This window comes from Borostomias antarcticus, assembly GCF_949987555.1.
Source record: "Borostomias antarcticus genome assembly, chromosome: 3".
In the NCBI taxonomy this organism is placed as follows: Eukaryota; Metazoa; Chordata; class Actinopteri; order Stomiiformes; family Stomiidae; genus Borostomias; species Borostomias antarcticus.
In genome coordinates, this window is record NC_140236.1 from 37,662,236 (window position 1) to 37,675,789 (window position 13,554).

General features: G+C 42.9%; 2 protein-coding genes across 2 annotated transcripts; one reads left to right on the forward strand and one right to left on the reverse strand.

Moving 5' to 3' along the window:
• The first annotated feature begins 3,633 nt into the window (after positions 1-3,633).
• magoh (mago homolog, exon junction complex subunit) lies at positions 3,634-5,669 on the forward strand. The gene is made up of 5 exons (XM_084436498.1): positions 3,634-3,825; positions 4,377-4,435; positions 4,557-4,667; positions 4,900-4,982; positions 5,458-5,669. The coding sequence occupies exons 1-5, from the start codon at positions 3,735-3,737 to the stop codon at positions 5,555-5,557; spliced, it is 444 nt and encodes a 147-aa protein (XP_084292624.1). The 5' UTR covers positions 3,634-3,734; the 3' UTR covers positions 5,558-5,669.
• Positions 5,670-6,404: 735 nt separating this feature from the next.
• cpt2 (carnitine palmitoyltransferase 2) lies at positions 6,405-9,915 on the reverse strand. Its single transcript, XM_084435864.1, has 5 exons — positions 9,503-9,915; positions 9,029-9,109; positions 8,839-8,945; positions 7,436-8,740; positions 6,405-7,257 (listed from the first exon to the last, which is right to left on the reverse strand). Exons 1-5 carry the CDS (start codon positions 9,757-9,759, stop codon positions 6,929-6,931), a joined length of 2,079 nt encoding a protein of 692 aa, XP_084291990.1. The 5' UTR covers positions 9,760-9,915; the 3' UTR covers positions 6,405-6,928.
• Between the last annotated feature and the right edge of the window lie 3,639 nt (positions 9,916-13,554).

Below are 13,554 nucleotides of genomic sequence, written 5' to 3' on the forward strand. Positions count from 1 at the left end.
CTGCACTGCTCCTCTCGTAGTGCCAAGGACAAGTGGATGGAGGGGACACATCTGTACTGTACATATCAACTGTGCACCGAGGCCAGAAACAAACCAGTCATTTCTTGACCAGGTAACCACCCTCTTTTGATGTTTATTTTTTATTTTTCATTTGAAATCGTTTCACGTCAAAGGTGGTTGCTTTCTGGTCTATTTATGAATTTAATTTGGAGCTCTGCGATAATGATTTTGTTGGTGTGGCTGAATTTGGGATGTAGTGGCCCATTAGCATGAGTTTCCATTTAGTCGACTTGATGAGTTTTGAATCTTGTGGTGTGCATGTGTAGGGAGAGAGTGAGATAAAGTGACAACATATGAATGATGTCCTCTATAACAACCCGCAACAATAGTTGAGAAGAGAAACACAGACGAACACTCTCCACCCACCAAAATGCATAGCTGAGTGCATTTTACTAATGCACTGTATAACTGTACTGTTTACTGTAGTGCTAAGAAGTAATTATTGAGTAGAGACATGAGGGTGATGGCTGACATGATTTGCGGCTTAACGTTTCATTCCTCAACTCTCATTATACTATAACCCCAGCCTCAGTGCATCTCATGCAGGGTAGCAAGGTGCTGTTTCTGTCTCAGGCCCTATTCAGGTTTACTGCCTTGCTGACCAATTCACTGGATCAATACAACTGTGTTTTCACACTATGACAACAGCTAAACTACTTGTGTTTCCTGTGTTGCACAAAATGTATTTATGGTATTGGTATTTCTCTTGAACATTCTGTAAAATGTCTCTGTATGCCTGTATTACACAGTTTGCTCATTTCAAATGTTCTTAAACAATATGTTAACCTTTAATATTACGTTTATTTTGTCCAACAATCCTTGCATCAAGCGATGTCCTGTGTGGTGATAACCTCATGACCTAGCAGCACCTACCCTAAGGTCTTCTTGAAACCCATACTTCCACTCTGTATGGGATTCAGTGCGAGGACATGAGGGGTCAATGGTAATAAACATAATCAGGATTGTATGTGATTTAAAGTTACATTCACATTTTCTTTGTGATCAAACTCTCATGAAAAACAGCCTCTATTTCCACATCTGTCGATGTACAGTATAGCTCACTCTCATATCAGTTAGATTATACTGCTGTGAACACTGGCTTGGATTAATTTGCATAGTTGCTGATAATCCAAAATGTCCTAATTGGTGTTGTATACCAGTACCTCCAAAATATTTTCTACCTCTAGATATTTCCACTCACACATGTATGCAAAGAGTACCATACCATGTTCACATTTCCAATGTGAACTGATGAGCCAATACTGAGACAGCCATTCACATAAGTTTATTATTTCTTAAGTAGGTGCAGATCCCCAATTGTTGGTCTTGGATCAAAAACATTATATTTCAAGGCATTTTGATTTGAGTTATTTGTCTGATTTCTTTTGAGTAACTGAAAATACTGGTGACTGTGGCTTTGATTAAATAAAGGTTTTTGTACCACATATTTGTGTTGTGTTGCCTTGAAAGGCAGTCTGTTTATATATTTGACACAACACTACTTTCAACCAGTATCTCATATGAATAAAGAAAAAGGTGGATGGAATTTGCACGCATCCAAGAGGTAAAACAAATAGAGCAGACTGGGCCTTTGTCCACTGATGACTTTAAACAGACTTTCGGGACATGTTCTCCACTGCCTCCTGAATGATACACTTTATGACATACTGTACTTTGCACTATAGCCAGATAAATAAATAAATAAATGTGTGTAGCCAGATCATTTTGTTTGTGAATTAACTTTGTTTAAAAAAAAAAAAAGAAGAAGAAAGAAAACATGAACCATGGGAAACAGGCACAAATATGAGAACTGGCTTTAACAACTGGCACCTCCAGTAATGATGACTTCTACCGTTTAACAAGTTAAAGGAACTGTAATTGAAAATGAAACAGTCTGGGAGATCTGTACAAACAGGTCGTCTACTTGAATGTGGAGATGAGAACCGGGATTTGGAAGTCCTGTCCTCTCTCCAGTCTCTCCTCAAAGTCAATCAGGTAGAACACACCATCTATAACACTCTGACCCAGCTGAACCTCTGACTTCCCCAGCCGGTCTAGGTTAGGGATATCAAATATGGTGCCCACCGCCTCTGAGTCCCCCTGTGCCTCGCTTCTGCAGATGCCGGTTCTCCAGGACCTTGGGGAAACGGGGTTTCTTGCTGAGGCGGGGCAGGTTGATGTGTACCCCGGCCCAGTGCCCAGGTTGGAAGGGCAGGTCAGGATGTAGCCCCGCCTCTCGCTCCACATGAACTCCCTCTCCATGATCCCATTCTCCACCTCCTTCAGTCCTGTGCAGAAGCACTCTACACCCTCTTCATGTCGCCTCCCTTCTCCATTGAGATGACGCCGGTGCGGTTCTCCTCATTGATCCACACCAGGAAGTTCTTCTGGTCCTCTCAATTGGTAGTTTTAATACTAGAAGTACTCCAAAGCAATCTTAGTCAGCAGCCTGTATGTCAAAAACTGACACAGTTTGCCAGGCCGTAATAAATAGGTTGAGAAACACTGTTTGGGTTTAAGTGCACCTTTCCCAGGTTTAGGATAAGCATACTGGTGTGGGTTTTATTAGAGTGTAATTACTGAATCATTGCCGGTATCCTCATACTTTGTAAATCAACTAGAATTGAGAGTTCCATATTTTGTGAATAAAGCTAAGGACTGGTGTAATAGGCCTACATCTCTATTCTTCATTGAAGCATATTCTATAGGCTACATGACATTTAAGAAATTGTCATGTCTATTATAAAAAAAAAAAGTATATTTGTTAAAAAATCATTTGTTCTCTGGTGTGTCGTTTGAAACAATTGAAATGTTGAGGATAAATCAGAATGAAATGTAATTTTCCAAACGCTTACTGATTCAGAACTGTACTTAGAATAACCATGCTTCATGTTTATGAAAATCATACTCGGTTAGATATGAAAATGAAATATAATCACAGATGTTCAGATGAACTTGCTTTTGTCTGTTGTCAAGAGGACCAATTCTTGCCAGTTTATGGCCTTCAGACGTCAGGCTCTAAGTCGGTGGGTCAGTGCCACTTACAGGCACCAAGTTACATGACATTTTCATTACACTTTGTTTGAGAACACTATTTGCTCCCTTAAGCACCTATTGTATTTTAGATTGCTATTCTTGCACTTTGCCTTCAGCACTAGATTATGCTCTTAGTCACTTGTTTTATCCATTTTAGAAAGGAGATGCACTTGTGAGTTCTGGCAAGTAGGCTAGTAGCTACATTTGCTTTTCCTACGTTAAATACAATTATTGTACGTCGCTTTGGATAAAAGCGTCAGCTAAATGACTGTAATGTAATGTAATTTGCACTTTTTGTCCTGTTTTCACTATCATGTCTTTGCACTGTTCTGTCCTGCACACTGTTTTATGTCGTCTACAACAGCATATGCATTATCCCTAGTCAAATTCTAGTATGTGTGAACCACATGGCAGTAAACTCTTGAGTCTTTTTTCATTCATCCTGAATACTAGGCTACATCATTGCAATGCGACTTGAGGTCACGGAAAAGCGCCTTTGCGCATGCGCAGTGTTGATGTGTGTAGCGAGGTGGGTTAGCTAGCTTCGGGTCAGGAACTCAGCACAACGGCAGTAGGGTTTTTGTGTGCTTTCTTATCATTTGTTTTCAGATCCAACAAACACTTTGGGAGGGTTCATAATGTCAACGAGTGACTTCTATTTGAGGTACTATGTTGGGCATAAGGGCAAGTTCGGGCACGAGTTCCTTGAGTTTGAGTTCAGACCGGACGGTAAGTTAGCCTGGGCGGCATTTCCATTCAGCTAACGTGCTAACGTGCTAACTAGCTAACCCTAACCCTACCACCACACCTGAAGAGCTAGCTAGCTAACCCTAACCCTACCACCACACCTGAAGAGCTAGCTAGCTAGCTGGCTAACGTGCTAACTGGCTAACCCTCACCCTACCACCACACTGGAAGAGCTAGCTAGCTAGCTGGCTAACGTGCTAACTAGCTACCTACCACCACACTGGAAGAGCTAGCTAGCTCGTTAGCTTGCAAACACATTTTCCTGCGAAGTAACTAGCTAACTTGGCTAACAAACATTGGGTCTTTAAGATAGGATTTGTTTGGTAGAACATCTGTTTGCTACAGTGTGAATCATGCACAAATATTTTAGCTTGATATTCGTTGGGGTTGCCAGGTGTGCTAATATTTGCGCAATCTATTGTATTTATCTTTATCAAGATAGCTAGCTAGCTAGTTCCATACTAGCTACATAGCGAACTCGTTATTTAGTCATTCCATCATTATCAGTAACCACCTCATTGTTTTTCTTTCAGGCAAGCTGAGATATGCCAACAACAGTAACTACAAGAACGACGTGATGATCAGAAAAGAGGTTTGTAACGTTAGCTACGTGGTAACGTAGTTTGGGCCATACGAATAACCAAGCCTAGACCATTCATAATTGAACTTAATTCTTATAAAAGTGTGTCTTATACGATCATTTGCCCCCATAGGCCTATGTACATAAAAGTGTGATGGAAGAGCTGAAGAGGATTATTGACGACAGTGAGATCACCAAAGAGGATGATGCCCTGTGGCCGCCCCCAGACAGAGTGGGCAGACAGGTTGGTCAGCTCTCTTTCATACATAAGACAACATGTATTAGCCATACGAGTTGAGGTGGGCCATGCCACCGTTGTATCATTCCAGTACATATACATGGAGGATGTTGTCCTCCTACTACACAAGCGTCCAGGATGTCAGCAGAGTTCCATTCCGTTTCACCAGTAATGGAATAAGGAATATTTCACCTTCTAACAGTCATCATGCGACTTTTACTTATCTTCACCCTACCAGGAGCTGGAGATTGTCATAGGAGATGAGCACATTTCATTCACAACCTCCAAGATTGGCTCCTTGATTGATGTCAATCAGTCAAAGTAAGTACAATGCATCTCAAAGACCCCATTTACAACTGGCATTAAAATGCGTCTCGTATCCAGATTGTATCTAGATATGATTTAACCTGATTACATTTACACCTGGTATTAATGTTGCTCCATTGAGATCAGATTGCGCTATCTAGCTCAAACAACCGAATGCCACATTGGTTTAACATTGCTGTATGTGGATTGAAAACACATTTGTGTTTACACTGGTGTTCACCAATGTGCTCCTGACCACCACCGGAGGTGGTTTGGCTCATCAGATTGCAATCCGTCTACAAAACATTTTGGGTGCATTTACACCTGTACTTTCATGTGGTTTAGCACTATCAGATTGTAATCTGATCACCCAAAACACATTTAAATGCCAGGTGTAAATGGGGTCAAAGGTTGCTGTACAGTGAGCACAGCTGAGGGATTCTCACTCTGTGATGATGTTTTTGACTGAAATTTTTGTTTTGTTTTGAAGGGATCCAGAAGGCCTCAGGGTCTTCTACTACCTGGTGCAAGATCTGAAATGTCTTGTCTTCAGCCTCATTGGCCTACATTTCAAAATCAAGCCCATTTAAGAAGAGTGGACATGAATTTTGTTGGAATTGTTTTAGTTCATGTTTGCGCCAGTTACAAAATTTGTATATTGCTTTTGATTAATGTGTCTTTTTTATTTTAAATAAACAATTGAGAAAACATGTCAGTCCTTTTTCTAATTCCCAAAGTGAATCAGAATTGTTACATTATTTTCCACTCCCCCCCCCCTATGAAATCAATATTGCAAGTAATGATATAGTCACTGAAAGCCTGGAGTCCGTAGTTACACTGTTGATTGTAGGTCGGTGCACTCTGTAGTTACACTGTTGATTGTAGGTCGGTGCTCAACCGAAGTCCTCGTTCTAGGGTTAGGGTTAGTCCGCTGCTCAACACATTTGGGCCAGTTGACTCCGAGGAACAGGACACAACACTGAGGTCATATTTTATTTCAACGTTCAGTTGAGTGATTGTGGTGAACAAGGCTCAGGAACTAACCCTAACCCTAAGAAGGCACAGGAACTAACCCTAACAGCAAAGGTCTGAGGTACTGAAAAGCAATTTCACATGACAGAAAAGCAATGATCAAAAATTATGGCAAAGCTCATAGCATGTTCATCTGAACATCTGTTAATATATTTCATTTTCATATCTAACAGAGTAAGGCTTTCAATAAAATGAAGCAGGATTATTCAAAGTACAGTTCTAAATCAGTAAAAGTTTGGAAAAATTACATTGCATTTTAATTTATCCTCAACATTTCTGTTTCAAATGGACTCAACACACCAGAGAACAAATGAATCATTTTTTAACAAGTTTACTTTTTGTTGTTAATAGACATGACAATTTCTTTCTAAATAGACATATGTTGTAAATATCATGTACTGTATAGAATATGCTACCATGAAGAGATGTAGGCCTATTGCACCAGTCCTCAGCTTTATTCACTTTTGCAAAACAGAACATGTATTATATTTTATTGGACTGAATGAAACAATTACTAAATATGAAACTTTCAACTCTAGTTAATTGACAGCGTATGAGGATAGCTGCAATGATTCAGTTATTACTCCCTAATAAAACCCACACCAGTATGCTCAAACCCTTATCCTAAACCTGGGAAAAGTGCACTTAAACCCAAACAGTGTTTCTCAACCTATTTATTACGGCCTGACAAGCTGTCAGTTTCTGACATACAGGCTGTTGACTAAGATTGCTTTGGAGCACTGCTAATATTAAAACTAACAATTGAGAGTGGAATCAATCTTTGTCACCTGAATGTCTCCTGAAAACCCAGTAGTGGCAGTCCATAAAACCAGGTATTTATAAATACTGCCTGCCCTAACCTATCGCTCACAATCTCCCTGCGGTACTTCCTTTCACGACATTGGTTATTTTCGTAGGACACCCCTTCCTTAGCCAAGAGTCTTTCCTTCCAGAACAGTGAAGATGTCCTCAAGTGACTTATGGACACACTGCAGGAACTCATGGACGTTACGGGCCGGGTAGCTGGACACGTTGCAGCCGATCCAGTTGTCGTGGACACCGTAGCCCACCCCAAAGCCATCGGCTACGACGGGGGCAAAGCCTCCCAGGTTGACCGCAGGACTGGTGAGGGTGCTGGTAGACAGGATGTTGTGATTGATAGCAGCATACGCCGGATCATGGTAGAGGCCATGCAGAGGCTGGCCCTTGGAGTTAGCCAGATATCTCATGGCAAATAGGTGCCGGTCAAACCCTTGGCCTGGTGGGGGAAATACCAAGACAAGAATGATAATTAGAGCAGTAAAAGTCACCTTTAAAATCAAGTGTACTTGCAATTTAGATGCATTCTACCAGCATGTGTATAATAGCAAAAGCTCTTTCTCTCTTTCAAATTTTAGATTTAAAATTTTGATTTTGTAGAACTGCAGTTCACTAACCCATGGCTGCCTCTTTGGTAAGCTGTCCATGATATTTAGAGCATTCAGTGAGCATGCCCTGTAGTTGCTCCACACTGTGCTTCCCTGGCTCGCATACAAAGGCATGAGCACAGCGCTGCGTGTGCATGGTAGCAGGTCGAATGGTCTCCGTGCGGCCATGCCGGAATGCTGCGGTGCTGCAGGACTCGTAGGTGGCCACCGTCTGCCCGTACTGCCTCAAGAAGCCCATCTGAAACGCCAGCTGAGCAACTGCATCTGGGCTCTGCTTCTTCTTCTTCAGCTGTTCCTTCCCACCGTTTTTAAACTCCATGGCATCAATGGTGAGCTTTGACACAGCTGCAGCAAAGTTCTCTTTGGCCTTTGCGATTCCGCTCTCCAGCTCGCTGTCCAGGTTGAACTGGAGTCGGCGCACAGCTGCGGCAGAGTCCACAGCTGCGGGTGAGGAGCTGGGATTTACCAGTGGCCTCTCTGTAGTGTCCTTAAAGATCTCATTCTGAAATCGGAGTACAGCAACACCGTCACCCCATGAGTGCTCAAAGTTAATGGCTGCCTGTCCATCTTTGGCCAGGATGATGCTGAAAGACTTATCAAACCAGCGGTTGGAGCCGTCACCGTGCAGCATGTTGTGGGAGATGTGGATGTGGTCTCGCATGCTCTCATCATCCAGGCACAGACAGAACAGGGCGCTGTCAACAATCCCAATTGCTTCTCCATTCCCTGCAGCTAGTAGCTTCTCCCTCAGCTCTGCCCACACATCCCTGTTCTCACTGGTCAAGAAGCCCAGAGGAAAATCAGGGGCTGGAGCCTGGTCAGACAGAATGTGTTTCAAGTGGGACTGGATCTCTGCAGGCCTCACCAGGTTCCCATCATGGTCCACTACATCAAACACATACATGTGGCCTTTCCTCATCACTACCAAGTGCCGTCCTTTTGGCTCTGTGAAGAGTTCATCCCGCCCCTTTTTGGGGATACGAGTGGAGTTGAAGAGGCGGAAGTACTGGGACATGTCCAGAGGGTAGGCGTTCACCATGTAGGCCCCGTACCAGGACAGAGAGGAGGGGACCCAGCGAATGAACTTCTTGAAACTATCTGTGTCACTCTTAGCTGGGTTCAGATGGAATACCTCTGGCTCCAGGTAACCAGCCCGTAGGGTCTTCATGAACCGTACAGCAGAGCACACCATGTTTGTGCCTCGCAGTAGCTGGTCATTGTACTCTGTCTTGGGGTCAGGGTTGAAGGACATGAAGGGGTTGAAGTTCAGCACTACAGAGTCCCGTGCGGACAGATACATGTCGAACCATGGTGCTGAAATATAATGTGAAGAGACCACTTTCGTAGGTATTCATGAACAACACAAATGATACTGACATTTTTTATATTTTTTTTCCCTTTCCCAGGCTCACCTGAGATGTAGCTTGTGTGCTTGTTCTTCTTGTCCTGAGCAACCAGCTCCTCATGCAGTTGTTTCCCTACACCACTCTGGAAGTCCTGTGCCAACTTCTCTGTATTACTGAACACATTAAACACATTTTCAGTATTAAAGGTGTCCTACTGGCATACTGTACTCTCACATTTGTATTTTGTTGTGCTCACCTGATCTGGTCATCATCTAAAAGAGGCCTCTGGGCTGCCAAGTACCTCCTGATTGTATCTTCCAGCATTGGAACTGGTAACCTGTACAAGTCATAACATGTACACTATTAGACAAGCAACAGTTATCTGACCCGGGAGATGGTTTATTTCACATAGCCATATTTTATATAAATAATGATATAAATCTGGATGGTCTCACGAGGCTAATATAACATGTTTTATTTAAAATGGTTGAACGCCCCCTCGTGGCTATAACTTATCCTCACTCAATATCCTCGTTGTGCACTTTCACCTACATTCTCTTTCCAGTGACAAGGAGTCACCTAGTTTATACTTTACAGGAGTAATCCTCTGCTCAGCGCTCACGTTTCAAATGGGAGTAACAGACTGTGAATAACACGGGGTAATTGGTGATTAATCATGGACAGCCACAACATGCCGGTTAGATAAGTTACTTGCGATGTATGCACACACCTGGGTAAACTCTTCTGGTAATGCATTGACGGCACAATGCTTTCGTGCAGGTGCTCTGATGATGTGGAAGCATGTTTGCTGCTGTAGCTTCTTCTATCAGTAGTCAGGGTTCTTCTATCAGTAGTCAGGGTTCTTCTATCAGTAGTCAGGGTTCTTCTATCAGTAGTCAGGGTTGCAGCAGTAACGTTTCCTCTCAGAGGCTTCGACAGACTCTTTCTAAGAAAGGCACTGAGCTGCATTGACAGCAAATTCGCCATAGTAACACTGGTTAATCTCCAACACAACTAAGGTGTTTCTTTGATCTGACAAAGGTTAATCCAGAAGAGGGAACAGAAAACAAACAACGACAGCCAACTAAACCAGAAATAGCTTCTAGCTAGCTAGCTACCGGTAGCAAACTAGTTGAGAGATAGCTAACGTTAGGTAACGTTAACGTAATCCAGTTAACGTTATTCCCTCATTTGCACTTGGAATTGTCAATTTGTCGACCGAGACTGCCACGTAGCTACTAATGATGAAAACAAAAAATGATTGTAACAATCACAGGATCATGATATTACCGGCAGGCGAGCACAGAAGGAAGCTTCTGACAGGAAGGAAAGTAAGTCACGTGACGTCCTCCTGAGGTCTGACGTAACTTTGTAGGCTGAAAAGCTTTCCCGCCATTGTTGGATATAGAATAGAATAGGCTCAGTGCACCAGCTCCACTACTTCCTGAAAGTCACTTGGCATCTTTATTTCCTGTCCTATATGATTGGATTAAGTGATTAATTAGGTGTGACCGGCAGACCCAGCGCACACCTGATTAATCACTTAATCCAATCATATAGGACAGGAAATAAAGATGCCAAGTGACTTTCAGGAAGTAGTGGAGCTGGCACACAGAATAGAACAGAATAGAATTAAGCATTTGACCATGAGAGGCAGTGGGTTACACAGGATTTTACAACAGCTACGGGGCATTGTTAAAACCATGGTGGTGTCCATTGTGGTGGTGTACAGAGTCAAAATTATGAAAATTGTGTCAATGACCAAATATTTATGGATATTTGTAGCCTAGCCCTTCTCAGTACTGATGTCGCATGCTCGCTCATGCCAGACAACAGTCCTTTCCCGCTCCATTCACTTCGCCGTCAAAGTGTCAGATAAACATGAAACTTCAATTACCTAAGCAAAAGGGTCTATTTAAACAAATGCTGGGTTTTGAAGCCTCGGCGCTAGCATTTATTTAACTTATTTAGACGTGTTCTGTCCGAGTGAATTTATTTTTCCGAGGTAGGCCAGTCTTCTTCTGTGGTGGTGGCGGTGCTTTGAAGCTTCAAAGAGACTGCCCCCACCACAGAAGAAGACTACCTCGGAAAAATAAATTCACTCGGACAGAACGCGTCTAAATAAGTTATATCACACCTCTATGTAAGAACAACTAGCGATTCATAAAGACAGATTGATGAAAACAACCGTGTCGTTGCAGAAAATAGATTTTTAGAAACTGCATTCTCGGTGCCCCACCACCGCCATTACATGGATATACTGGCTCGCGCTGGATTTTAAATTTCTTCTACATGCCTCCAAACTACACCAAAGTGATCTCGGTGAGTCAAACGTCTTATAATATGTCGGAAATAAGGTCCAGGTTGTCAAAAATGAGCATTGTCCTTTAAGGAGTGCTACAAAAGATACATATGGCAAAAAGGTGTGAGGAGGGAGAACCACCCTAGAAAAGTAGATTAGGATTTGACTTGACCCATTGATGAAGCAGGTATGGTGTGGTCACAGATCCTGCTATCAGAAATCACAACCTGCCAGTTGCTGGCCCTGTGATCCTAAATGGGAACAGTTTGGTCCACACAAAGGTAAGAGGATAGCAAACCACCATTAAACAGTAGGCTACACACGGGTTTGGTTCACCTATTGAGCAGTAATGGTGTGGTCCCAGATTCTGATGGTAGGCTGTAGTCCCATTGCATGCATAAAGTTGGCTACACATCGTTAGAAGATATTAGTTTTAGAATAAAAACATTGGTACCTCCTTTGTAACCAGTTTGCAACCCCCCACCCCTACACACACACGCACACATACACACACACACACTTGTTTTAAGGGCTTCATAAAAACATTGGATTTGATTTGCACATGACAAGAACATAGACTGTCAGTTTTCAAACTTGCTCTGCTTTGACTCCTGCCTTCGTTTGTAGCCTGCAATTGGCTAAATAATAATATAATATAGCCTAATGTAATATAATATAATAAAGCTTAATATAATGTAATATATAGCCAGATAGAATAGATTGTGGCAATATACGCCCCCTGGTGGTCATATAGCCTACCCGGCTTCAACCCACTGTCTCGTTTACCATTTTATTCATTCAGAAACAATACCGTCGGCACAGCCACAGGCCTCGCTCCGTGAGCGATGGCATTATTGTCGCTGGTCACAAAATACGGTGGTCACACATTTCGGTGGTCACACATTTTGGTGGTCACAGATGTCGGTGTATTAACATGCGGAAATCAGTGACCGCCGGATCTTGTGACCTGTCAAAAAATCCGGTGGTCACAGAATTACGCATAACACCGGTTCGGAACCAACTTTCGGGTTTACAAACTCATTTATTTTTGGTCGAAATGCTCGGAACCGTTCAAAATTAGGTTTGCGAACCGGCACCGAACCGGTTCCCTCTTGGTGGAAAAGGCCTCCGGAGAGAGGGGATGTTCCAGCTGTAGCCCCTAAGCCCCACCTCCTAACCTTGTAGTTAAAACATGAGCATTTTGACAGGTGACACCCCACCCCCATTTACTGTGGACGTCCCCGTTTCCTGCTGGCCACCCTGTGTCCAGTAGAAGTCTCCCTGAAATCCCCCTGATCCCTGTAGAGGTCCAGCCTGCTACTAACCATGTCTCCCTCTCTCCTCCCTAGTGGCTCTCCCTCTTTTACTATACCCAGGTCCCGGAGAGCCCCCCCACCCCACCCCGTTCCCGGTTGAGGTCCTCCTGAGGTCCCCATGGTTCCTGGGGAGGCCCCCCGTTTTCCTCATGTCCAGTTCCCTCCCACTGTGTCACCAGCTGTCCCCAATCAAGTCATCAACCCCCCTCCCTCTTTGCTCTCTACATTTTGTTTCTCACTTCTGTTTGGCTGTTATACCTAGTTTACTCAATATTTATATATAATAGGAGCTTGTTGCTAAATGTTTTCTGTGTTTTATTATGTGATATATATCCTAAAATGGGTTACTGGGATATAGATACATAGCAGTGGCGGCTGGTGACTCAAAAAACTGAGGAAGACAGGAGGAAGAGAGGCGAACCGCCCATGGGCGCCGGGGTGCACTTTCCCTCAGTCAGTTATTATTTGAAATATCAGCTTTAAGTGGATTTACAGTCAATTTTAGCATATTAAAAACTGAATAAGACTTTCTTTAACTACATGCAGCATTTATTTATCATACTCATGATAAAATATTACAAAACAACAATAAAACATTGTAAGCAATAGTTGTTGTAATGGATTGTACTTTGGATAAAAGCGCTATATAAGTGCAGTCCATTTACCATTTCTCTAAAGAGAGAAACAAATTGATATTGGTGAGGTGCTGGAGAGGTTAGGTGATATATGAAAATGTTTTTGATTAGGGGACACTGAGGTGTGCTGGCTCTCAAACAGTTTGTTGGCAAATAGATTTGACAACAGGACAATGGAATACATTGCACAGCAAATGCAGTACCAACAGTTCACTCATGGCGAGCTAGCAATGGTACAGCTATGGGATTAACTCATTTGGGTTGCTGTCAAAGCTGCCACTCTTATGTTGCTATAGCTACAATTATCAGAACAATATGAACATTCAGTTGAAAGTTTTCCATCCACCCATCCATCACTGGATGAGGAATAAGCACCGCAAAGCGATCAATTCTCTCCCAAGCAGGAGCCAGGCTGTGGATTTCTCTGATCCGGTGTTGTGACCCAGTCTCTAGAAATGTTTCGGACGAGTTGCCGACAGTTTGCGCCTCCAGCCAATCAGCAGCCTGCCTATGCCATAGCCTGACTCCA